At 47.4% G+C, this 26,817-nt stretch overlaps 1 protein-coding gene across 4 annotated transcripts in view; it reads right to left on the bottom strand.

Moving 5' to 3' along the window:
- Positions 1–26,817, bottom strand: part of Prickle2 (prickle planar cell polarity protein 2) — a 314,539-nt gene that overhangs the window by 14,722 nt on the left and 273,000 nt on the right. For all 4 annotated transcript variants that reach the window (XM_070018885.1, XM_070018886.1, XM_070018887.1 and 1 more), the window contains one exon: positions 22,372–23,265. In XM_070018885.1, coding sequence (XP_069874986.1) covers positions 22,372–23,265 — 894 coding nt within the window. The remainder of the gene's footprint in view (positions 1–22,371; positions 23,266–26,817) is intronic.

Raw genomic sequence — 26,817 nt, forward strand, 5'->3', positions numbered from 1 at the left:
GTGGTTAATTGGAGATAATTATCACGGACTTTCTGCCAGAGCTGGCTTTGAACCAAGATCCTCATATCTCATTCTCCTGAGTAGCTAGGATTAAAGGCATGAGCCACCAGTGCCTGGCTCTTTTCCTTTTTAAGTTGGGATGCACAGGACTTTCATCACCTATGACCTATTTTATCCCGGGACACATCTATTCATTTATTATACCTGCCTGCTTACCTACCTTCCTCACTTCACCCTCAAACATTTTCACTCTGGCCATTGCCAGGCAGCTTGCTAATAGAAGCTGGTATGGACATGGTTTATGGATTGAAGAAGCAGTGTGATGTGAGCTTGAGATTCTTGCTTCCCAAGCCCCCACTTTTCCATAGTTCAGGGTTGATGAAGTATCAGTCTTCCCATGTAGTTTATGACCTCTGTGATGCATTTAATTAGAGGCCTGACTGATGTGGGAGGGTGAACGGGTACCATGTTGGGCAGTGAGATGGAATGGTTTTTAAACAGACCAGCAGATGGCTGGAAGGACAGGCAGATCAAAGTGAGGCAGGAGAGACAAAAGACTGGATAGATTAATGGATGCCAAAGTGGTATATGTAAGAAGAAAGACACAGCTCTGAGCTTTCAAAAGCTCGTTGCCTGATAAAATGTAGGGTATGGAATAGAGTTCTTGGGTAAAAATTAAACATTTTGATCATCATTACTGTGTCTATTCATTTGCAGTGTCAATATGTTATTCTTTCAGGAACTCTATCCTTTCAAGAGCATAAAACAGATCATGCCTTCCCAGTTCTGGAGTTTTTGGGCAGTAGTCCATCCTTCTTTTGATAGAGGAGCAACTGAAAATGGGAAAGAAGATGGGCCCAAAGGCATGGGTCAGTGATGGCTGCAAAGATGGAACTGAGGTCTCTGGACGTTCTAAAGTGCCATCTTCTCAAGTGTCAGCAGATACCCAAATCATCCAAGAACCATCTAAAAACCAAAGCCTGGATCCATTATATCTAGGCGAGACCCAGGATTGGGAATTTCTAACAAGCTCCTAGAAGAAGCTAATAGAGTTGTTCCACCTTGCCATATTTGGGACCACACACTTATATCTCATGATTTTGGAAGGAAAACTCAAACCACACTCGAAGCTAGACATAGCAGCCAACCAAGGGGCAGAGCATGTAGCATCTCAGGCTTCTGGACCGGGAACCTCAGAAATGGAGAGAAAAGGTAAGGCCTGACTCTGTTCTGTTTTTTTTTCCTCCTTCTGGTTGACAGAGGTGAAGCTGCCATCAACCCCTTCCCTCCCCCGCCCTGACCTCTGCCAAGACACAACCAAGCCAGGGCTGGTTCTTGGAAAGCATAAAGAGACTGAACTGGGCCAAGGAGATTTCCTTTGTGCTGTTTTCAGTCTCTGATTCCTGTTGTGGCAGCCTGTGTCCTTCTTTGACTGCTTCCTGAGGCGACTTGGACTGAACCAGCTCAGCCTCTGCACAGATGGAAGCAGCAGCTGCTTACCTGGTGAGAGCTGGAAACCTGGAGGTCCCCTACAGCCCTCTCCATGCTGTAGCCTATGAGCTAAAGAAGCCTCTCACAGCATTCTCTTTGGAGCATGCGGAAGGAAGGAAAGAAAGAAAGAAGGAAAGAAAGGAAGGAAGGAAGGAAGGAAGGAAGGAAGGAAGGAAGGAAGGAAGGAAGGAAGGAAGGAAGGAAGGAAGGAAGGAAGGAAAAAGACTGCAAGCAAATAAGTTTGGGAATTCCTACAGGACCACTTAAGAAAGGGGGGCTGGGGTGAACGCAGTGGTATGCTCATGTCTGGTCTGTGCAAAGCCTTGGGTTCCATTCCCACTTCCTTAAGTGCAGTGGGAATTTCCAGAAAGAAAACAGAAAATTCACTTTCCCATTCTTCGCAAATAGGACCCCTTCCCCACTCAGCCCCATCCTAACTCTAAAAGACACTGAGGGAAATACTGGCTTACGCTCCTGATTGCTGTTAATCCAGTCATCTCTGCTTACACTCTCTGCCCCAGTTACCATAACAGAGCCAAACTAGAGCTCAAGGCCAAAGCGGGGGAAAAAATCAGCAAAAAGACGAACTCCCATCTTCACTGATGAATCATTACTTTGTGAAATCATAGATTTGGCAAGTGGGGAGGGGTGGATTTTGATACTTAAAATATTGCCTTAAAACAAACCTTAATTCAGTTCCTGAGTTCTGTGCACACTTTAATTCTCCTTTGTTTCTGAGTCAGGGTCATGTTATATAGCCCGGGCTGGCCTCAAACTTGAGATCCTTCTGACTCTTGAACACTGGGCCTTTAAACTATGTAGCCATGGGGGACTTGGTTGGTCTCCTGCTACCCCACTCTGCCAGATGGGCTATTTTCCTTTCTTCTGAAGTCCAATTTTTGACTTGCATTTGTGAAATCCTAGGCCTTGTCTGGTTACTATGCACTGTGCTTCTTGGGGTAGTGGAAAAAGTCTGGCTTAGAAAGCAGGTCACTCTGCCACAAAACACCCAGTAAGATCCCAAATCCATTGTTACCCCCTCTGAGCTTGGCATCCTCTTCTGAACTGTCACCAGAGACTTTTGAACATCTCCCAGCCTAGAATTTCAATTCCTAGAATCAATGAGGATTGAAAAGTGTGTGTGTGTGTCTCTCTCTCTCTCTCTCTCTCTCTCTCTCTCTCTCTCTCTCTCTCTCTCTCTCTCTCTCTCTCTCTCTCTCTCTCTCTCTCTAGGGGCATGACCCCCAGAGGGAAAAGTAATCAGCAGTTCATTTTTGACAAAACCAGGGATAGGGAGAGAGAGAGAAGCCGGAGAAGGCAAAAGAAAAAAACCTTTAGGAGGTGCCTAGACCATCAGGAAATATTTTGAAGATTTGTTTATTGACAGAAAAAAAGAAAAGACAAAGAGAGAAAGAGAAACTGTAACCCAAGCTGTATTACATCATTTAGTTATTAGTTCGAGCCAGGCCACATGTGAGGACAGTGGCTGGCAGACTGTACCTGGCCTTCTCCTGAAATTTCTAGCCCAATGGCTAAGCTCAGCATGGGGTGCAGACGTGCCACTCTGGGCTGTTAAGAGTCATGGGGGTCTGGTTTACATGCAGGGTGTCCTGGGTTTCTGGTCCCAGACCCACCGAATCACACCTTATGGGAAAGTGAGCCAAGACTCTGTACCTTCCCTGATTTCTCCAGTTGATCTGGATGCCTTTAAAAACCCCAACTACTGCTTTAAAGGCACGTGGTTGTCAAGAAATAATCAAGTCCCCAGAACCAGTTCCTCTCCCTGTGGCTAACCTTAGGACGCAGAGTCTGAAAAGCTGTCTGCTTGACACTCTGCCTGGTTGGCGCCACACAAGGTGTGAGAATTCTGTGACTGCCAAGCCCTGGGCCTCTGTCAGACACAGGATTTCCAGGACGATTTGTGCCACCCATCCCACCAGATCTTGGCTGGGGAAGACTGATGACTTAATTCCCCAGCTCCTGTCACTAAATGTGGTCCCTGTGCCAATCCACCAAGAGAGGCAAAAATGTACTCAGCTAGGGCGATGGCAGCCCATCTCCCCTGGACACCATTCAGATGGCTGACACCCGAGAACCCCCACAGGACACCAGAGATCTGGCACAGAGGGACGCACTGGACTTGATCTGGCTTCAGCTAGGGCCATCAGAGCTGTTCTTTGCTATTGCCGCTGAAAACTCCCAATCCCAGAGATACGTGGGTGCTATGGAACGTCCAGCCAGAAGCAGGTTTGGTCCTGCTAAGTAGCCAACTCAGAGCCCCCATCCTTTGGTTGAAGGGCAATTAGTACAACACCTCCAAGGATGTCGTTTGTATACAAATACAACGCTTGGTTGTATCTGTACACAATTACAAAGTACATACTCCATCATTCAGCAATTCTAGTTCTAGGAATTTATGCTATGGGAAAAACAATCTATCAAAAATGACACCATAAACTATAGCTGTAAAACAAAAAAATCCAAATATCTAATGATAGAGGACAGGTTAAAAGAATCAAGGAAATAACACACAATTTGAGATGCCTCAGGGATGTATGCAACAGAGAAAGCTGAATAAGGTCAATGGTTAAGCAACAACAAACCAAAAACAACAAAACGAAATTGTGAAACATGACTTTCCCCCTTCTATGCAATCGCCACTACAGGTTTAGAGACAAATATCACAGGGTCAGTGGAGGAAGGGAAATTATGGGCAATTTCAACTTATAGATACATACATACGTGTGTGTGTGTGTGTGTGCGTGTGTGTGTGTGTGTGTGTGTGTGTGTGTGTGTGTGTGTGTGTGTGTGTATTTCTGCGCCTTTGTAATCTTTTGATACAAACAGTTCTTGGCTGTAAGTAGAGAAAGCAGTTAAATTACACAGAAAAAGTTGGCAGCCTCTCCTTCTCACCTTGACCTACCTCCTAAGAGAACTGGAAGCTGTCTCTGGGCTGAAACCTATGGGCCAAGGATGTCTGGGATCAGATGTGCCACTTCTCAGACATTGTGAAGTTGAGGAAATAGAAGAAATTCCTTCCCAAGTTCTGGGATAAGGTTCTGAGGGCCAAAAGCATCTTGACAGACATGGAGAAATGAGAAGCCAGAGCTAGTGGTTTCAGGTTTTGTAGGCGTCTTAAATCACTCCATCTCTACCCATACTCCAAAGCTCTGAACTCAAGGATGGAGCCTGGGGCCTTCTGCCACAAGATCATCACTACTGGCTGATGTTCTGTGAGGTAGTTCACTACAGCCACTAAAGGCTCTGGAGTTGGGCTGCTTCTTATTAGCCATGTGATCTTGGGCAGACTTCTTAGCCTCTCTTAGCCATTGTTTTCTACTCAGATCCACTCATGCAACAAATAAGTCGGGAATGATCACCAGGGTTTACAGGCTGACTATAGGTTAGGCAGTGCTCTGGTTGCTAGGGTGGCTAAAGCAAAACCAGATGAAAATCCTGATCTCAAAGGACTTTGATTCCAAGAAGACAAGAAAACATCTGCATAATACAAAATGGTGCTGGTGACACAGACAGATTAAGGCTAAAAAGAGATAAGAAGGTAAGAATGTGTGGGATCACATTGAGAGTATAAAAGTCCAGCTGTGTTGGGCACTAGTGGCTCACACCTGTAATCCTAGCTACTCAGGAGGCTACTCATGAGACTGAGATCTCAGGAATCAAGTTCAAAGCCATCTCAGGCAGGAAAGTCCATAAGACTCTTAATTAACCAGCAAAAAGCTAGAAGTAGAGGCATGGCTCAAGTGGTAGAGTGCCAGCCTTGGACCAAAAAAGTTAAGGGACAGTATCTTGATCCTCGTTCGAGCTCTAGTACTGGCATACTGGCACATACACACACACACACACACACACACACACACACACACACACACACACACACACAGTCCACTTGCACACAGTGAGATAATGCACAACATAATGCTATAGGCTTCTCCTACAATAACTATTTTTGTAACATTTCCTTCCTTGGTATTACTATGAATATTTGGTACTACTATAAATATTTTCCATGGGCTAGGCAATTTTCCACCTCCAACTTCATTTGACTCTCAGACACATAAGACTGAGTTTCTCCTTTCGCAAAAGAGCAATCTGTAGCTCAGGACTGCCCAGAGCACCCTGAGAATATTCAGGCTTTGGCTCTCAGCTGAATAGCTCTTTTGCCTCCCAGGCAGGATTGTAGTAAGTACCCAGCTTGGAGCTGCCTGTGTCTGTCTTGAGACTGGAGATGTCATCTTATAGTGTCTTCTGCCACTACTTCCTGCTTGGTGAGCATTGAAGTGATCCCAGAGGCTCAAGTGTTCAAGGTTAAATCCCTATCTGGCAGCCCTCTGGGGAGGTGATTGGATCATGGGGTTGAGAACTGCATCATGAGCTAATCTACCGATGATGTATTTATCTTGGGAGGCAGCTACAGAGCTAGGCTGGTACTGCTGGGGATGCCTTGGGGTCTGGACAGCCATGGGGAATGGAAGCCAGCAGTGTGAGTGAGCTATTAGGAGGTGGGGACTGGTTAGAGAAAGTAGGCCACTTGAGGCACATCTGTGAAGGTCATGTCTTCTCCTTGGCTCATCCTGTCTCTGTCTGTCCTGGGTATTCCATGGTGTTAAGGAGCATGCCTGACTTTGTCCTGTTGTTTCTTATGACAATCAACAAGATATCCAGGTCCTTCTGGGAGAGGGTGTGTATACAGCCATCCTAGTTGAGAACTGTAGAGTTAAAGTTAAAAAGAGAAGGGCTTAATGCTGGCACACCTGCTGTGAGCTACTTGCTGGCAGGTGATCTTGACCATGCTACTTTGCAAATCTTCGTGTCTTTATTTGTGAAATGGGGATGAAATGAGATACACACCGTGCAGCTTTACTACAAAGAGCAACCTGGATAATTATACATTAATAGATAACACAATGTCCCACTTCAAAAGGCTTCCCAGTTGTTCTGTTGGTGACATATTTCTGTTGCCTTGGGGATGGGCAGGGGATGGTGTGTGGACTAGGAGAGTGGGAGTCAAAGAGAATCAGAAACTCTGGGAGTGTGAGGGTGTCATGTTCACCATGAGCAAATGGAACCGTGCCTAATTATTATATTTAAAGGCTTGAGAAATGCTGGGCTGAATAACGGCCGTTGAAAGGAAGCTGCAGAGGAGTTAGCTTCTGCCAGAGCGGGAGGAAGAAGATAGAAACACATCTACCCAGGAGGTATTATTTTGCATCATGGCAGCTGCAGAGCAGGGCTGGTGTCCCTCCTGCTAGGGATGCCATGGGAGCTGCACAGCCAAGTGTGAGACGGCGAAGATGATTTAAAGCCCCCTCTGGCAGTCAGCAGACTCAGCCCATTTTTATTTCATCTGCTGGCATCTCTGGAGAGAACCCTTCCTGTCAGAGAAAGCCCTGAACTTCGTGTCAGCTCCTTTTATCAGCCAAGATCAAGGGCCAAGTCACTGAGAGACCCTCCTCCTCCAACAGCTTTGATTTTTATGGAGGGAAACACAGAGCAGTGATTCAAAGGACAGACTGCATTCACCCGCCATGTGACCTTGAACTCTGATCTCTTTTGGTCTTCATCTCTAAAGTGAAGATAAACTCTACAATCTGGAGGGTTTATTGCACTTTACTTGATTTTGTGACATAACTATTACATTATCAACATCTGGGGGTCCTGGGATGATCTCTTTTTTCTGTTGATTTAAAACACACATGCACACACATTTAATTGTTTAACAGGATCTAGGCATGATATCAAGTGTTTCATGCAATGAAAGAGTTTTATAAGTGAAGAAATTTGGGCTTGTGGAGTTAGTTAACTTGTCCAAGCTCACTAAGCTTGTAAGAGATAGAGGAGGTAACTTTAATAAGGAGAGAGATGGTAGGGGAAAGAGGAAAGGGCAAAGGAGAGAGAGTAGCAGAGAGAGAAAGAGGGAGAGGGAGAAGAGAGGAAGAGAGAGAGAGCATGCAAACTAGCCCACTAGAAGTAGAACTACCCCCACATTGTCCCATAAGTTAGAAAGATAGGCACTGGAAGAGCAATTTCAATTTGTTTTAATGGACTGGCTCTTCATCTTGTTTACCTCATAGAATTATGGGGTGGCTTCCCTATGGTTTCTTGTCCAGGCCAAATAGCAAATTGGTTAAACTGGGCTTGGGATTTTGTTCTGAACATTTCAGATTATTCTATGTGAGGTCCATGTTGAGAGTCAGTGCCTGGGTATTTTCAGCATCTATCTTTGATCTTTCCAGTGAGTGCTCATCAAAAGCTCTCCTAAGAGAGATGGAGATGAGCTGGTGTCAAGTATTCATTCTTTGTTCACCCTAAATGTTGTGTGTGTGTATGTATGTATGTATGTATGTATGTATGTATGTATGTATGTATACACACATATACCCATGCATACCCACACATGTGCATGGGAGCTTAAACTGAGATTTAAGCTCAGAGCCTTGGCGCTGTCCCTTGACTCTTCCCTCCCCCTTAAGACTAGCACTCTACCACTTGAGCCATAGCTCTACTTCCTGGTTTTCTGCTTGTTAACTGGAGATAAGAGTCTTACAACCTTTCTTACCTGGGCTAGCTTTGAATTTCAATTCTCTGATTTTAGCCTCCCAACTAGTTAGGATTACAGCATGAGCCACTGGTGCTGGGATCATCCTAAACCTTTTGAGGCTTGAGGCTGTATTGGAAATCCCTTAATGCACCGGTCCTGTTTTACACTTTAAGCAGAACAATGTTGGATTTCCAACATGGAAGGAAGTTTGAGACTTATAAGGCCGAGTTTCAGTCGCCAGTCATTGAATTGGCCTTAAATTATGATCTCAGTTGGTCCCATGGCCTCTTTCATCGCAGATGATGGGGTTTCTAGGATGGTAATGATGTAATGACTTCTTCACAATCAAATAAAACTTTCCTGCTGAACTCCTGGACCTCAACATTAGGAAGGGGTGCTGAAAACCAGTGGAAAGACAGAAATGTTTGAAAGGTAAGTGAAAGTCTTTTGTAATGGTGGCAATACCCACATGGAGAAAACATCAACTGTCTCATCTTTTGTTCTTAAGGACCACCAGACTTCTCCAAAGAGCCCTGGAACTGGCCTGCCATTGTCCGTACTGACTTATTGTACAAGAAAAGAAAAAAAAATGAGAGAACTTGTGAATCATATTTCTGTTCAACCACGATTTCAAGGCCTTACTGTTTATTTACAAACTTTGGCTTGAATCCCATTTATCTATTCATTGCTTGGCTAAGTCAGGATAGCTGGGGTAAAACTGAACATTGTGCATCTGAAATCCAGGGCAAACATTAGGCCTGAAATAAAAATAAAAATAACCCTGAGGAATACAAAGGTCCCCAGCAAGCGTCTGTAGATATTTTTTCCCCTGGCTTCTATTTGAAATAAGTTCCCGGCCCAGTACACAGATTTCTGGTGGTATTTTGGATCTCCTGCTTCTTCTTAGCCCTGTCCTTGCTTCCTTGGCACCCTCTGTAAGTCATCTGGCTTTTTTGACTTTAAGGCACCCCACTAAGAAAGGGGAGCAGGGCAGTGTCCTCAGAGGTATGCCAGGAAGCCAGGTTTGAGCCAGCAACGGAAGGGAGGGCCACAGTTCCAAATATAATCCTTTTCAACTCTTCCCTCACCACACTGGCCTCCTTTAGGCTCCCAGGAACCAGACAGATTCTCTCTTGCCCCAGGGCTTTTGCATATTTAGCCTTAAGGCTAATGCTCACATTCTCCTCTCCCCTTCTCCCTCCTTGGGGAGGTCAAGTCCTTTTGATTGAAGTCCTAGCTTACACAACCCTTCAGAGAGCTTCCTGGGTCATTCTCTTGATGGGAGTTGATCCTCAATATTCTCCACTCTTTCCTAGGCTTACTGCTTTCTTTGCCCTCATACCATATTTTGTTCTGCCTGTGTGAACACTCATTCCCTGCTGGATTTTAAGCCATTTTCCATTCTGTTCTGTCCTGAAAGCAGCTCTACGGGCTCCCTGGCCCTCTGGTTTCTAGTTCCTGGTGACCAATGGAAGAGATCAGAGGGTAGATGACAGAGGCTAGAAGTCAAGGTTAATGCCCTGGATCCCCTACATGTCAGGCTACAGAATGGCTGTGGCTTTCTACCCCGGGCATAACCTGAGGTTTTCTCGAATTACCCTTGAAGGTGCCACCTACTGGGGCCCTGGCCCACAAAGAGACTGCATCTGATTCTCATCAGTGTCTACTTTGAGACTAGCAGAGTACCCGGCAGACAATAAGCACTCAGTGCTTCTTTAATAAACCAGGGTAAAACAACCCAGCATCAAGAGTTTCAGAAAATCTTTTGCTTTTCCATAACTTTGTTCCTGAAAGCGACAGCAAGCAACACAGGGCTGCAAGAACTTCAGGTGGGTGGCCCCATCCCCTCTAGAATGGCAACTCTAGAAACCCAATATGCTAGAGACAGATGTGGGGGCGGGGTGCTATGTGGATAGACGTGGTGGTTTCAGGCACTTGTAGTAAATACACAGTATTAGGGTCTGGGTTGATGGCAAATGCTATTTGAAATGGGCGCTCTCAGGGGGCCCTGAGCTCAGCTGCTGCAAACAGCAGTGTGGGGTAAGGGAGGTACCCTATGAACCCACTACGATGCTTTACAATTATTTTATTAGAATAGTCCTGGGGCTCAGAGGACAGCTGAAGTAAATTATGGCTGTCAGAGGCAACTTAAAAGATGCTTTTGCCAGCCCCTATGAATTAACTAAAAGCCCCACCCCCACCCCATCCCCGCGGCAACATTGTATCAGTGTCCAGTGATTTGAGCTATTCTCTGCCAGAGTCCCTTTGCCATCACCTTACACTCCAGGAGGAAAGAAAAAGATCCACTGATGAGCATCTTGTATGGAAGGTGAGCTACCCCTCAAACAGACACTGCCTTCTCATCAGCTTAAGGGAAACAGCCCCCAAACTCGGGAGATCACCCACCAGGCCATCTTGTTTCTGTTCTGTCCCAATAATAGAGGAAACAATTCAAAGGCAAAGACTTCCATAATGGTCAATCAGGCCACCACGCCTGTCACTTGGGACTCAGAACTGTAATGTCTTTCTCACTTGATTCTCCCTATTTAACATAAAGCTAATGTCTACTCCAAAAGATGCTTGGAGACATACCCAAGTGCTGTCCTATGCTATCCTGTAACACATTTTTTTCTCTCTCCTTCACCATGTCTCTCTCTTTGTTTGGCATAGAGGGAAGAGGAGTCAGACCTAACTTGGGGCTCCTGAACTTTGGGCCTGGGGTTTAAAAACCTGGTTTCAGGAGGGACTGCTAGGGTGACAGATGGCCTGACTAGCCACTGATCTTGGATCACTCAGGGGATGGCTTGGGGTAGATCCATCCACAGGAGCTGATGGGCGGCTCCTTAGGATGGAAGGCCTCTCCCTATAGGGGTGGGTGCAGCTGGAAGTGGGGCAGGTGGGGCTCATTTCCAGAGCTGACAACACACTCACTGGAGAAGTTTCCACAGTGTGGTCTCCTGGTCTTCCTTGCTTGAGGACCCACGGTGGGCCTATTTCTCATCCACCATCTCAAAGAACAAATACACTTCTCCAGGCTGTGGCAAATGGGAATTCTCTGAGAAGTTAATTGATATGGGGGTGGGGAGGGGAAGGCCTTGGTGCTGGAAATCAGAACTCGGTGAGTTGACATCGACTCTCTCACCCCAGGAGGGAGGCCGGGCTCCATTAGCATTAATAAGTATGACAGGGGCATAATTAGGTCACAGAGTCTAGTAGCCTCTTTTAGCTCAGACAAGATGGGAAACCAGATCCAGGGAGAAAGGGCTCATCTTTCAGGCTGCTGAAAACTCCTGAAAACTCCGGAGACATTGCTGCACAGTAGTGAGGTCAGCACTGCCCCTGTTGTGATCATGACCTAGCTCCAGGACAGCCAAGGCTCACGTTCACCCACTGATTCCGCCCCTTGCTTCCTATTTACTTCTAATAATGCCCCAGCTCCCTTTGCTCTTCCTTCTCCCTGTTAAATGAGCAACAGGCTGAGGCAAAATAAAAGGAGGGTGACAGGTCAGCATCCTGGTAGCTAATAATAAAACTAATAATGATTCTCTAATATTGAGGTTGCCAGGCATCAGGTGGGCAGTGATCTCTGCCAGAACTACCTTGAATTGCCATCAGCCCCATGTGGCATGCTAGATCGGCAAGCTGAGGATCCGAGAAAAGTAGGCCCTGTTGGAGGTCACATGACTAGAGGTGGCAGGATTTTGAGGAGGTCAATTTGACCCCCAAACACTCAAGGACTGAGCCTGGTGGTGCACACCTGTCATCCCAGTGATGCAGGTGGCTTAGGTAGTAAGGTCACAGTCAGAGGTTGGCCCAGGGAAAAATGCAAGACCCTATCTGAAAAAAAAAATCAAAAAGGATTGGGGGCCTGGCCCAAGCAGTAGAGCACTTGCCTAGCAAGTGTGAGACCCTGAGTTCAGACCTAGGACTACTGCATTTCTCTCTAGTCCCCCCAAAAACGAACAACAAAATGCTCCCTTCCAAGGGTGCTGCTGGAGTCAGAGGAATAAAAGCAGGTTTCCAGGTCCCCCTCCCCCTTCCCCCCTCCCCCCCTCTCTGCAAAGCTGGCTTCTGAACCATGCAGGGGGGAGCCCCTCCTACCACCCCATACTCTCCTCTGGTTGCCTCCAGAATGATTGATTTACACGGGGGACTGGTGATCTCCAGCAGATTTCCCTGTGGCTAGGTCACACTTCATTTTTAATTGGCACTGCTAGTTTACGGTTGGTGCTAGATAATTCTTTGTTGGGTGGGGGCGGGGCCGCTCTTCCATGCGTTGTAGAGTGCCAGCTGGTCCCTGAGCTCTGCCTGCTAGAAGCCAGTAGCATTCTGACCCCACAGTCGTGACACCCAAACCTGCCAAGTGTCCCCTTCATGGCGCCATCACTTCCTCCGACCCCTAACCTAATCCTCACTGGGAACCATTGGTCTGGACCACCCTGTTCTTATTGGGCGAGTGCTTGTAGAAGAGTATGTGTCTCAGATAAAGGGAAGTCCTCCTCTTATCTTTTTTACCTGGGACTTAGTAGCCAACTATAAAAGATGAGTTATTCTGGTCTGCTCTCCTCCCTTCTCAGAAAGAAAAGGCACCAGTAAAGTCTGACCTGGACTCCTCTACCTCTTAAAATGGGCACCTCTGCTTTAACAGGCAGCTGTGGGGAAATCTACTCCTGCCAGGATAAGACACTGGCAAGGGCCTGCCTCCTCCACGCCAGGCAGAGCAGAATCACTGCCACGGCTGCACTCCCACAGGTGGCCAAGCACAGACGGGGTCAGCTTTGATCAGGCAGGCCAACTGACTCCAAGAAGTGAAGAGTCCAAAGAAAGGCCCAGAGAACAGACACACCCACAGACACACCCACAAAGTCAGGCCTCTGCTCTGGGAGGAAAGGAGAGACTGGCAGTGGTGGGCATGGATGGGCTGGCATGGATGGCAAGCAGCCATGTGGAAGACCAGAGACCTGGTGAGCTTTGAGGTAAGGTTTGAGGAAAGGTCTCTTATGTTTTAAGAAAGGGAAGATCCTGAATTTTAAATACAAAGCATTTCCAAATGGGCTGGGTTTGGTAGTATGCACCAGTAATTCCAGGTCTTTTGTGAAGGTGGAAGGAAGAAAGAAGGAAGGAAGGAAGGAAGGAAGGAAGGAAGGAAGGAAGGAAGGAAGGAAGGAAGGAAGGAAGGAAGGGAGGGAGGGAGGGAGGGAGGGAGGGAGGGAGGAAGAGAGGAAGGATGGATCATTGCCTAAGATTTGTCCTGGCAAAAAGATCAAGACCCTAAAAAAATACAGAAAGCCAAAGGACTGGGGGCAAAGGTCAATTTATAGAGCACTTAGTACTTAGCAAGTAGGAGGCCCTGAGTTCAATCCCCAGTACCACCAATACAGAACAAAGTACAAAACAATACAAAGTACAAAACAAAAACAAAAACAAACAAAAGAAACCCAAACTGCCTAAATGCTCAATTCTGGGTGTGTAGAAACACCCACTCAATGAGTTATTCATGCAGTCACTAAAAATGATGGTAACAAAAGTCAGGAAGCAAAGCTAAGAAGACAATACACACGAATACATTCAGAAGGTAAATACTCAGTATGGTGACAACTCTGCGAGGAAAAAAATAATAATGTACCAGTCATGTACCATAAACTAGGAAAAGCAAGAAAATATCAGCACCAACAAATGGTGAGATTAGGGGCGTTTTTTCCTTCTTCTAACTCTTAATTTTTCCCTCCTACATTTCCTTAATTATTCATTGAAAAAACCATTCTCAATGCCATTTTCCAGTGGACAAAAGCTGTCTCGTGTCCCTTTGGGAGAGTTCCCAAATCAAATGTCCTAACAGAAATGTATACATAGTCTTGAAAAAGCCAATTTCTCCAATCAGTCTAAAGAGCATGTCAGTACCCCACGGCCCTGCTACCATCACCTCCACTCAATTTTCCAGCGTTGTCTTTCCAGTAATAAAATGAATAAAATCAGCAACCTTTTCTCTCCTGTCAGCAGTCATGGCTACTTACCCTGGGCACGCATGGCTGCACATGCCCAGGGAAGTTATAAATATGCTTCAACACATATCAGAAACCAGGACACTGGGAAAATCGCTCTGTACCTAGAAAATGTTAGCAAGACCATGACATGTAGCACGGGTGTCCAGGCTGCTCTGGGCTTGACTCTGTCCCATTTGTCACCTGCTGTCCTCTTTGGTCACCTGCTGTCCCTCTACCAGGAACGTGACCCAGAAAGAGAAATGAAGGAGAAATGCTCCCATGACTGTCATTCTATTGATTTTTATCTGGCTCCCCTTCTGTGGCCAGGGGTGGGTAGATGCGCATCTGGACCCAGCTTCTTGAACACCACAGAGGGAGTCACTCTATGGGACCAGCTGAATGTCCTCTGGCATTTCCAAAACACTGAATGAGAGGGTAGATTTCTATTCACTTTCCCTTCCCAAACATCTCAATGATCTGAACACTCTTGTTAAGAGCACTACAGAGTCAAATCAGCCAGGGACCAGAGCTTTCTCTCCAGAAAGGCAAAGCTGGTATACATAATGGGTATTCAATGTCAAATTCAGATGGTTGGGCTCCTCAGAGAAAGGAAATCAGCCCCATCATGAGGTCAACCTAGTTGGGTGCTGGTGGCTCATGCCTAGAATTCTAGCTACTCAGGAGGCTGAGCTCTGAGGATAATGGCTCAAAGCCAGCTGGGGTAGGAAAGTCCATGAAACGCTTATCTTCAATTAAGCACCAAAAAAGACCAGAAGTGAAGCTGTGGCTCAAGTGGTAGAGCACTAGCATTGAGCACAAAAAGCTCTAGGACAGAGTTCAGGCCCTGAGTTCAAGCACCAGGACTTGGCACCCAAAACAGAAACAACAATAACAACAATTTCTTTGTCCCAGTTGGAGCTAGGATTTGAACCCTGACAAAGTTTCTATGACTCCAATAGACAATGGCACTTGCAGAGCATTCCCAAGTACTTCTCAGAGAAGCCCTGGGGCCAAAGGATGGGACTCAAGGTGAGCAAGTTCAGGCTTTCAAGTCTGTCATTCTAGGCTGAGCCACACAACTTCCCCAGTGAAAGGGATGAAGAAAGAGAAATTGAGCTACACAGCTATACAGTTCCTATGCATGTGTGCCCGGTGGCCTCCCCTCCTACCAGCGCCAGCTGGTTAGGAGGTTTTACCCAGCTATTTAAATAAAGCATTTGGGTTTAGAAGATAGATATCCAAGCCCTGCAGAGGAACAGGAGACATACTCCATCCCCAAATTAAATATGCAACTGTTTTGCATTATGAGGATTAGAAAAAAAACATTGCAGACATTCTTGGTAAAGTGAACCATTCCAGCCCCTGGCTTCAGAACCTCACACTGCTGTTCCCAAATTCTTCTCTTGTCTGCCAGCAACACAAAAACTCCCTCCCGCCACCTCCCAGTGTTGTATACCGCAGCCTCCCTTGCCAACACGTGGAGGTAAGCATTGTCCACGGCAGACACTTGCCATAATACACTGTTGACTCCATCAAAGGGCAGAAAGCCGATCTGGACCTCTTTTCCAACAGCGCCTCTTCAAGTCCAGGCCAAGGACACACAAGGACACAGCCGCCAGGAGCTGCTGCTGGCCCAATTCAATAGTCACAGAGCATGCAAACCCAGACCTTTAGAAATTTCTCTTCCTCTAGCTCCCAGGCCGCTGACCCCAGGGTTCCTGCAGTCCTCTACTAATTTCTCTCCTAAGATACTGTCTTAGGTTTTCTGTTGTTTTCCTGTTTATGGCTTGACTGCTGTAGCCTTCACCTCTTGCCCAGTCCTGGTCTATCTTCCTAAGGGCCTCCCTGCATACATCTGTCCACTTCTCTGATCACGTCCTCAGTCTCATTAGATTACAAAGCATATTGTGTCACTTTGCTCTCTTCTTGACCTAACATTTTAAAAGCTTCCCATGGCCCTTCAAATACCCCTGAAATGTCTCTGAACCATCTGTGCCTTGCTTTCTTTCCTAGTCTTAAAAACTCACGGTGGCCACGAGGTTTTCTTTCAGTCCTTTCTACTTGCCGTATCTTCCTACAGCAGGGCCTGCCCACATGCTGCTCTTGCTGTGGGAATGCCTCTTCCCTTATCCTAAGCATCAGTTTCTCAGGGTGCCCTCTCCGACTTCCTTGACTCAGCCACTGTTCCCCTTTGTATATCTTCCTGTCCTTCACTTTATGCAGATGTGAGTTTGCAATGCACAGCACTGGAGGTTAACATCCACTCCACTGGACAGTGAGACTCAAGAGGAGAAGGTCCAGGCCCACTCGGGCTCAACACTATCTCATAGCTTTGTACACGGACCGCGGTACCTACAGAAGCTAACAGCAGCCACTATTCAACGAGCACTTACAGAATACTTGGAACCACTTGAGATTAAGTACCAGAATTCACTCAATGAATTCCCGTAGCAACTTTGCAAGGTGGGACACAGGTGTCATTCTACCTCAGTGAGGATACCCAGGCACAGAACAAATAATTTGGTCATTTAGCTACAAAACGCCAAGTCCAGCAAATAACTCCAATAGACCAACCTAAAACTGCATGCTCTTCCAATCCGCCACAAGGCATGGGGCCAGGAGCTCCCTTCATTCTTGTGGAATGAATGGAAGGATCACTGAAAAAGCAGAAGTCATCGTTCCCTTTCCCTGTCTCCACCCACCCTTGGATTCCCTTCCTGCAGCTCCTGCTGCTTGCTCATCCAACCATCCCTTGCGAACATTGCTAATCTGGCCACACTGCCAGCCTCACCATGCCACACCAGGCATCCGTTCCCCATTTCCAGCTGTCCCAGGACTGAGGCCTCTGATGATCCCCATACTAGGCCCTATTCCACCTCTACCATATAAACATCTAGTCCTAGGGTATGACCTGACCCCTGACCTCTGCCTAGCAGCCGCAGCTTTGGTCTTCTGTTGCATCCTCGAAGCCTGGGCACCACGCCTGGCCATGCTGGCCTGTCTTGTCTCTCTACCACTGAGCATAGCACATAACCTCTGAGGGCTGTTTTGCCATGCTGCCCGTCACCCCCCCCCCCACTTCACTGCCAGGGCCAGACAGACCTGCCAACACACCGGCTACAGTGGGGGCCTGTAGATACTCTGAAAATGCAGCCTGTGACGATCACGCGATGAGAAGATGTGGGTCAGGACAATCAAGAATGTGGGTTTTGAGATCTACTCCATCTGGGTGAAGTCCTGGCCCCTGTGGCAACCACAGTGTGACCTTCTACTCATCTGTGACACAGGCGTGGATGTTCACAACCTCTATAAACCTCCGTGTGCTTCATCTGTAAAACGGGTGTAAGTCAGCCTTATCTAGAGGGTTGCTGTGTGGTTTCGGAGGGAAGTTATATGTGAAGGCCTCTCTGTGTGTCAGGTCATGGTCAGTGGTCTGCTATGGTGCTCATCGTCACCAACATCATCCTTATTCTCCTCCTCATCAACAGCAGAAGTATCTTTACCTTCACCATCATGCATTGTCACAGTGCATTGGTCATAGGCACAGGCTTGAAGCTACAATGCCCCCCTGCTTTCAAATGGGACCTCCCTGTACCTCCCTTATCCCATCTTGTAAATGGGAACACAGTTGTATCTATACCTAGAGTGTGGTGACAGTTAAGTACTGGGTCATGTGGGGTGCTTAGAGCTGTGCCCAGACATGACTGGCATTCAGTGTACATGTGGTCATCATTACTATTTTGAAGACCATGATGACCTAGCCAGGCTGTCAGCTGGGTCTGATGCCCATCTGGGGACAGTAGGGTTAAAGAGCCTCTCACGTCTAACACGGCATGGTGTATGCAAGCTGCCGGAGCCTGTCTGAGTCACTGTGGTGAGTGAAGGGAAGGGATGTGCTCCCCCAGTTTTAACAACCCAGGAGGTGCCAGGGCCTGGATGGATCAGAGGCTGGCAAGCCACTGAAGCTGTCGGTTTCTCAGATCTATTGAGAAAAAAAGATGGTGCTTTTTGCCAGGTGAAGCACACAGACTTGTTCAGTAACATCGGGTACCAACCATGGGAGGAAAAGAGAGCCATTATCCTGAACCCTAACTCTGGCAAGGGACCAAGGTATTCTGACTAAGATGTTTGTTAGTCAGACTGTGACTACAGGATTTAAAGGCATGTAGTTCAGAACAGAAAACTACTGAAAATTCAAAGGCAATGGTAAAGATCAACAGCAGGAAGACCAACGGCAGCTTTCCGAGTCTAATTAACAGGACATCTCTGTTGTAGGATGCGAAAGGAAATGATGAAGCAGTGTTTCAAGTATTAGCTGCCATCTTCCGGCCACAGGGCCAATCTTTTGGAAATACAAGAGTGTAAAATGAATTTCTCTGATTTCTCATTTCTTGACTTCTTCTTGTTCTGCCTTTTCCCTGGATGAAAAAAGGGGTCCCCAAGAGCATTTCAAATCTGAAGTGAAAATCTGTCTGAGCTTCGAGACACTGAGGGATGGACTGGCTAGATTCATTCTTCAGTGTGACAAGGCAGAGAAAGAATTAACAATCATTTTTTTAAGGCACCAAGTAACCATTACAGAAGGACCTATGTGTGAAAGACTGCATTAATGAACTCAAATACATTTGTGGTTGGATTCTTACAAAATCCCTACAAAGGGAGAACAAATTCTCATCTCTCAAGCTCAAGTGACTTGATTGAGGCCATGTGACTTCTAACTGATGCAGGGAAGATCTGAAGCCAGGAGCCTGTAACTCCAAACTGGATTCCTAACCATCAACTGAGAGCTTCGATCTCCCAAAGAGACCAGTGAGAGGACTGGAGCCCATGGGCTCACTGTGGTCTTCAACGCTGTCCATCAAGGCTGCCATTAGCCCTGAAGATGAAATGAATCTTTAAATGTCATCCCATTGCTCTTTGTGAAATGTGGCTAGTCCACCAGAGAGCCTTAAATGTTTGTTTCACTTAATTGTAATTCATTCCATTTCGACAGCTGCATGTTGCAGACAGCACTGACTTCAGGTTTGTTTTTATCCTCCCTTGGTCTTATCAGCTAGGAGTCAGGCTGCTTTTTAAAACCCAAAGGTGAAGGGTCATGAGGAGCTTTGTTCAGGGACCTACAGGGAATCATGAATCAAACATTCCACGATCTTTTCTGTATGAGTAGATTTTGTGTTCTTTCTTACCCTTTTCACATTCCTGATTTGAGACCCGATCCTCCCCCCCACCCCCCCACATTCCCTTCTAAGGTAAGTTCATGTAAGGCCATGAGAGTTACAACCCACTGACTGACTATCCCAGCAATGTCTGTCTACCGCATCTGTGGGAGGCCATTTAAAATGCAGATTCCCAGGCCCTGCCTCTGTGGATTTCTGCTGTTGGGAATCTACATGGGGAGGGGCAGCCATATTTTAATCGATGAATACTGCAATGGATGATGCTAACACAGGCGATCTAGCTGTGAGAAGCTCAGTCTCAGAGCTGACGGACATAGTTACCTGCCGGCCTCTTATATAAATATAGCACATAAATCTTGGGAGAAAAACAGAGCCCGGACTGGAAGCCAGGCAGCCATCACTCTCCATTAATTGCTCACTTCTGTGATGTTAGGAAAGATGCTTTGTCACCACAACTCTGGTTTTTTTTCTTTTTTAAATCTGAAACATGGGAGTGAGGATATTGTACCCTTGTCCTCTGGGACAAGAGGACACATAGACGTGACAGCATCCTGGGGCCCAGAGACACCTTTCGTTTGTCTAGTCGAAATGTAAATTGATTCCACATCTTTTAAAAAAAATTCACATTTTTAAGTGTTCTGGAAAAACTATAATATTAGACAAGGCAGGGGTCATATTAGGTTGGCAGACTGATGTAATTAAATATAAGCATGGCTCTGTGGTCATAGGCAAAGGTTCAAATCCTTGTTCCACCCCCTAAAACTTGGGTGACTTTGGGCAATCTCTCTGACTTGAGGAAGGTCTCTTTCCTCTTTTTTTGCCTCCTCCTCATTCTCCTCCTCCTCCTCTTCCTCCTCGTCCTCCTCCTCCTCTTCCTCCTCCTCCTCCTCCTCCTCCTCCTCCTCCTCCTCCTCCTCCTCCTCCTCCTCTTCCTCCTCCTCCTCTTCCTCCTCCTCCTCTTCCTCCTCCTCATACTTGGGCACTGGAATACTGCCTCCAATTTCACTGTTTATTTCTCAGTGTCATCAACTCTAAAGCAGGAATGACAATAGTCTACTTTCGCTTACAGTACTGTGACAATTAAGCAAGCTAATATTTGTGGAACTGCTCTAAACCATGTTTGATAATGTGGTAAAAGCTGTGTGTTAGTTGAAAAAAATTAATATCCAGAATAGGTACGGTGGTGCAAACCTGTAATTCCAGCTATTGGAAAGATAGAGTCAGGAAGATCTTTGTTTAAGGTTTACCTAGGTAAAGTTGCCAAGATGCTATGTCAAAGAGACGGCATTGCCGGGCGCCGGTGGCTCACGCCTGTCATCCTAGCTACTGAGGAGGCTGAGATCTGAGGATCTCGGTTCAAAGCCAGGCAAGGAAAGTTTGTGAGACTCTTATCTCCAATAAACCACTCAAAAACTGGAAGTGGTGCTATGGCTCAAGCAGTAGAGCGCTCACCTTGAGCTGAAGAGCTGAGGGACAGCACCCAAGCCCAGAGTTCAAGCCCTACAACCGACCAAAAAAAAAAAAAAAGAGAGAGAGAGAGAGACGGGTGTAGACAATCATGCCTGTATTCCCAGCTCTACAAGAGGCAGAGGCAGGAAGGATCACAGTATGAAGCCAATCTGGGAAAAAGTACAAGACCCCATCTGATAAGCAAAGTAAAAGCAAAAAAAAACTGGGGGCATGGCTCAACTGGTAGAGCTCTTACCAAAGAAGCTTGAGGACCTGAGTTCAATAATCCCCAGGACAGATTCAAAAGAAGGAGGAGGAGGAGGAGTCAAAGGAAGAGGAGGGAGGAAGAAGAGGGAACATTTAAATATCCCTGCACAGGGAGCAGGTAGCTGGAGCTGAGCAACAGCTGCCCCTCAGATGGGGCTGGCACACAAGGTAATCATAATATCTACTGCCTTCTTGAAGGTCAGATGCCTGCAGTAAGGGAGAATGTGTCTGGCACCTTCCCTTAAAAGGACAGACATGCTCAGAGCATTTAAGAGCACTCTTCTCAAACTATTGGTGTTGAAAGATCAACTTGTTATTTTCAGTCCACTGTGGATGGATACACGGTCCCAGAGCATGATGACACATGGAACACACAATTCTACCACACACAGGCTGGCCCATATACCTTGCTGAAGACGACCCCACCGAACGTGCACCTGGATGTCACAGCAATGGCTATACCTCACGGGGGCCATCTTGTTCACATCTAGTCTTCACTACTGTGGTCACATTTGTGACCAACTATGCTGGTGATGACATGCATGTGACTATCTACTTGTAGTCTCCTCAGTCTGCTGGCCTTCTACATCTGCTCCTTCTACAGATTTCTAATCTTTACTTGCACATTAAAATGAGATCCCTGCCGGGCGCCGGTGGCTCACGCCTATAATCCTAGCTACTCAGGAGGCTGAGATCTGAGGATTGTGATTCAAAGCCAGCCCGGGCAAGAAACTCCATGAAACTCCATGAAACCACTAGAAAACCAGAAGGGGAGCTCAAGTGGTAGAGTACTACTCACCTTGAGCTGAAGAGCACAGGGACATCGCCCAAGCCCAGAGTTCAAGCCCCACGACCAACCAAAAAAAAAAAAAAGAGAGAGAGAGAGAACCCTGACATCAGAGTACAGGACAAACTTGGATGCCGGAGTATCCCAAGCCACAGCTGGCTGGCTCCAGGAACTGCAAATACTGCCTTTGCCTTACAGCTGCCCCTTCTCCAGACTGATGTCTTTGGCCAGGGCGAGTTGTCTGGCTCACACGTATATCCACGACCTCTTCCTCATCACTCTGCAGCAGCCCAACGCCAAAGGTGGACCAACATGGTGGTAGCACCTTTGTCTGTCACAAGAGGGAACGGACTATGCTGCAATTCAGCATCCAGAGCCCCCGTGGGACTGGCAAAAGCCAGACTCCAGACTGGACGTGGTCCCTCACTTAACTCCGCCTCCAGTCTGGTCTGGTTCTACTTTTCTGCCTCCCCTTCTCCCACCTCCATCCGCTCCATACAGTATAAGCTCCTCTGACAGGGAACCCCATCAAAGACAGAAGCCATCTGAGACCCAGGTTGACCTTGCTCTACAGCCTGCCGGAGGAGGGGACACACAGCACAGACAACACTAAGATCCTGAGGACCATGGCATCACCTACAGGTGACCAGGACCTACCTGTTGTGTTCGACAGGGCCAGGGATTCCATGGAGCCTCTAGGGGTCTGCTCTGTGGGTGTCATGTCCTCTGTGTACTTCAAGGAGCTGATGGGATGACGGGTCCGACACTGCTGAGCGGTTAGGCCCCCTTCCTCCTCCTCCTCCTCCTCCTCTTCTTCCTCTTCCTCATACTTGGGCACTGGGATGCTGCCTCGAGTTTCGCTGAAGCTCTGATTAGACATGTCGCTGTAGCTCTCCTGGGACCTCAGCCTCCCAGGGTAGTAGTCCTCTCGGCATTCCTTGATGAAGCTGCCACCGTGTCCCTTCATGGCCAGCGATGAGCTCCTCTTGGGGTTGCCGCTGAAGTGCTTGGCCCACATGTCGGGCTGAGCCCCGGCGCCCTGCCCGCCAGCACTGTAGGAAGTTCTGATGTTGCACTGGCTGAGGAGCTGCAGGGGACTCTGGGCCTGGTTTTGTTCCATCTTGTTCCCATAATGGTAGGGTTCATCCCTGCTCCTCCAAATGGGGTCTCGGTTGAGGCTGGGCGTCTGGCTGGACAGGCTGAGCAGGTCCATTTGTAGTGACAGGGGGTCCACGTCGGCAGACAGGCGGTTGGAACTCACCTGCAGCTGGCTGTGCTGGTTCAGCATGGCCTCCTCGGTCTTGCCCTTGTTCTTGCCGATTTTGGCACTGCGTCTGGATTCCTTGGCCCTGGCATTCTGGAAGGCCGAGTCGGAAGAATCAGAACCGTTGGGGTCCTCTCCGGCACTGCAGGCCCGGGAGCAGAAGATCTGGCCTTGCTTTGGAAGGAATGGCCTCCCCAGGAGAGACTTCTTGCAGTGAGCACAGCAGAAACAAGTCTCAGTGGCATGCCAGTGTTGGCCATCATAGGTCATCTGACCTTGGTCGATCCCTAGAGAAACAAGACAGAGGAGAGGCTGAGGAGCCGCTCAGAGTCCTGCACTGCCATGTAAAGCACAACACCTTGGTGTGGCTCAGAATGACAAGATGAATGATGTGCCAATCAGTCAATGATCAGCTCCCACATAAATGGTGCTCACGTGCTATTTCAACTTAACCTCCCAGTCAGTTCCTTTCTAATTCACTCGTATCCAATACGTCCAGTTCAAGCATGCTGCCAACAGTAATAGGGGTTGAGAAGACCTAATCCAAAGACTGAATAATCAAAATGCCCCAAATGCTACCACTTTGAGTGTCAACATGACACCACACACAGAAAATTCCATATAATAAAATTTTACAGGCTGGGAATGTGGCTTAGTGGTAGGGTGCTTGCCTAGCATGGCTGAGGTCCTGGGTTCGATTCCTCAGTACAGCATAAACAAAAAAAATTAAAAGCCAAAAAAACCCCTAAAAGGACAAAATAAACAAATGAGTAAATGAATAAACCAATGAATACTCTTATGTAAAAAAACTGCTTCATGCAAATCTTCAGGCTATGTGCATAGGAAATTCTGTTTGGACTTACATCCCATTCCCAAACTATCTCATGGATATACAAATATTCCAAAATCTCACAAAGAAATCCCTAACATTTGGATAGGGATACTCAACTTAAAACAACATTAACATGATAAAGCACTGGTTTGAGTGTTTATCTACACTATTTGTTCACACAACTGTTTGAGGTAGAATCTAGGATTATTTCTCCTTTTTCAGCTGAAGAAAATAAAAGACACATGGAGTTAAGCAACTTGCGTAAGGGAGGATAGCCAGGAATCAGAGATACAATTTGTATCCAGAAATCCTGCCCCTAAGTACCATATTAATCCTATCACCTTTTACTCCATTCTGTGTTTGCTCAGTGTGGTTATTTATGAGCTGCTCCCCTAAACATGGGTGTATTGAAGGCTTGGTCCCTGATAAGAGCAGTGTTCAGAAGTGGAGGTTTTCTTTTGTAATTGAATCAGTGATAAAGGTCTCTGCCTTCATTGATGAATCCACTGATAGAGTCAAAATACGAATTGAGTACAAGGAGGTGGTGGAACTGTAGAACTGGGCCCTAGTTGGAAGAAGCAGTCACTGGAGGAGGGGCCTCTGAGAGTGGGTCTCACATGGGTCATGACTCGCCCATCCCCTTCCGGTTATTCCATCTGCTTCCTGTCTGCCATAAGGTGAGCAAGGTCTGTTCCATTATACCCTTCCACCATGACTCCTTGCTTTACTACTGGCCCAGAAACAATGGAACCTCTGAAATTATGAGCCAAAACAAATCTTTCCTCCTTTAAGATGTTCCTCTCAGGTATTTGTCACAGTGGTGAAAACTGAGTAGCACAATGCTTGTAGGCCAACTCCCTGGAGAAATCTTGTCTGCCCTAATAGGGGCCTTGGCTGTTCTCCATTCTCATCTGCTAAATTCCTCCCTTCCCTCCTACCCCCCACCTCCAGAACTAGGGATTGCATTCAAGACCCTGTGCTTGCTGGGTAATGTTGTACTATTTATGCCATCGCTCCTGTCCATCACTTCAGATTGGGTCTTGTACTAACTTTGGCCAGGGCTGGTTATAGACTATGATACTTTTTGTCTCTTCCTCCTGAGTAGCTGGGGCTACAGTTTAACCACTGCACCTGGCACTGTGCTTTTCTTTATAGCATTAGTACTGGGTGACATCATACCAGTAGCATATGCATACACTGGTGTATTCTTTCTTCTCTCTCTGTCTCTGTCTTTCTGTCTCTGTCTTTCTGTCTTTCTGTCTCTGTCTCCATCTCCGTCTCCGTCTCCGTCTCTGTCTCCATCTCCATCTCCCTCTCTCTCTCTCTCTCTCTCTCTCTCTCTCTCTCTCTCTCTCTCTCTCTCTCTCTCTCCCCCCCCCTCTCTCTAAAAGGGACGCTTTATGAGGACGTAGCTGGAAGTTTCTGCAGCATCTCCAGGACCTGGAACATGGCCTGATGCCCAACAGGCCATGATGCACTCATTCCTATACTGAATGGATGAACCCCCTCACCACATATGTCATGGTACAGAAGTGTGGCCCTAAGGACCAAGAGGGAGTGGCTACGAGGGCACTGCAGGATCGTAGATCAGTTCCCAGGACCTGTGTACCTAGGGTTCCCAGGACTAGTGAGGGGAAGCGGGTGGCGGCGGGTGAGAACCACAGAGTTAACCGTCCATGGACTCCCCCTTCTGAGGAGGGGGCAGGAGGCCCAGGAATGTACAATTCTGTACTATATCAAAGAGGAAACGAATCCTTCCTCCACCCCTTTCTGGGAAGATGTTCGGGTCTTAGCTCTGCCACTTTCTAGGTGTGTGAGCTGAAGGAAGTGGCTTCATCCCTCCATGCCTTGGTCTCCCCAGCAGTGCCATGTGGAAGGTAACCATCCTTCCTTTACAGAATTCGTGTGAGGATTAACTGAGTGTGCAAGCAGCCAGCTTTGCCCTGGGCTGCTGGTGATTAGTCTCAGCTATTCTTCCTTTGCCGTATTAGGCTAGAATCTCCCTGCCCGTGAAGGGTCACTGCCCCGATGTCCTCTAGGAGTGAGCTCTGAGGCTGCACAGCCTTCCCTCTGCAACTTTCCACTTCCTCTGCCATGTGCTAAGAGATCTGAGATCTGGGTGCAGGCTGCCCGTGGGTCCCTGAGACCCTGACTGCAGGCAGCTGCTCAGCACACTTCGCAGCCTTGCTGGCACCCTAGAGCAGGGAAGTGAGGTCCTTAGCCGACCCCTCCTCCTCCCGCCGCCCCCCTAACTCCTGCAAGGAAACAAACAGCTCAGGCTGCTCAAGGGCCAATTCCAGGGAGAGGGCTGATGGGGGTAGAGGGAAGAAGGGGGAGGAATGTTATTACGTGGCCCCCGGCAGGCAGCGGATCATGGTTCCCTGATAAACATCAACCATGTCAGCCCATGCTCTGAACTGCTCCTGAACTTGGGACATCTGGAAAAGGGCTCTGCGCTCAACATCTGAGCTGAACGAGCCGTCCTCTCTTCCCTCTCTGAAGCCCTCGGAGTTCTCCGAGGGTGTCTGTCTGTCTGCTGCCTCTTCAAACTCACTCTGTTTACAGGACTGTTTACTTTGCTGCATGCCGGCAAGTGTCCCGTTGCCCTGGCGACGGCTGCCTGATGCAGGGTCTGCACTGAGCGGCTGGATAAATACGGAATGTTTGTACAGTGCGGTTGGAGGTGCGGCACCCAGCGACTGAAGTGTGCCTGAGATACAGAGCAGACTCTTGCTGTGGCAGGAAAATTATGTTTTGCAGAAAAGTGGATTTACAAAGAAACATCACAGGCAGCAATTCAACAAGAACAGCCCACAGTACTTCAGGTTACAACGGTCCCTTTGCTAGCAAAACACGGATGCCTTTTATTTTTTAAAGTGGATTTAAGAGGCAGGCAAGGGAGAATGCCGCCGAAAGCCCTGGATAGCGGAAAGGAGGCAGAAAGGAAAGAGCAGAGCAGAGGGCCTTCCTGGGGGCATGTGACTGAGTGACAGATTTTTCTCTCTCC

Source organism: Dipodomys merriami, unplaced genomic scaffold (assembly GCF_024711535.1).
Source record: "Dipodomys merriami isolate MVZ:Mamm:240054 unplaced genomic scaffold, mDipMer1.0.p SCAF_13, whole genome shotgun sequence".
NCBI classification, from domain to species: Eukaryota; Metazoa; Chordata; class Mammalia; order Rodentia; family Heteromyidae; genus Dipodomys; species Dipodomys merriami.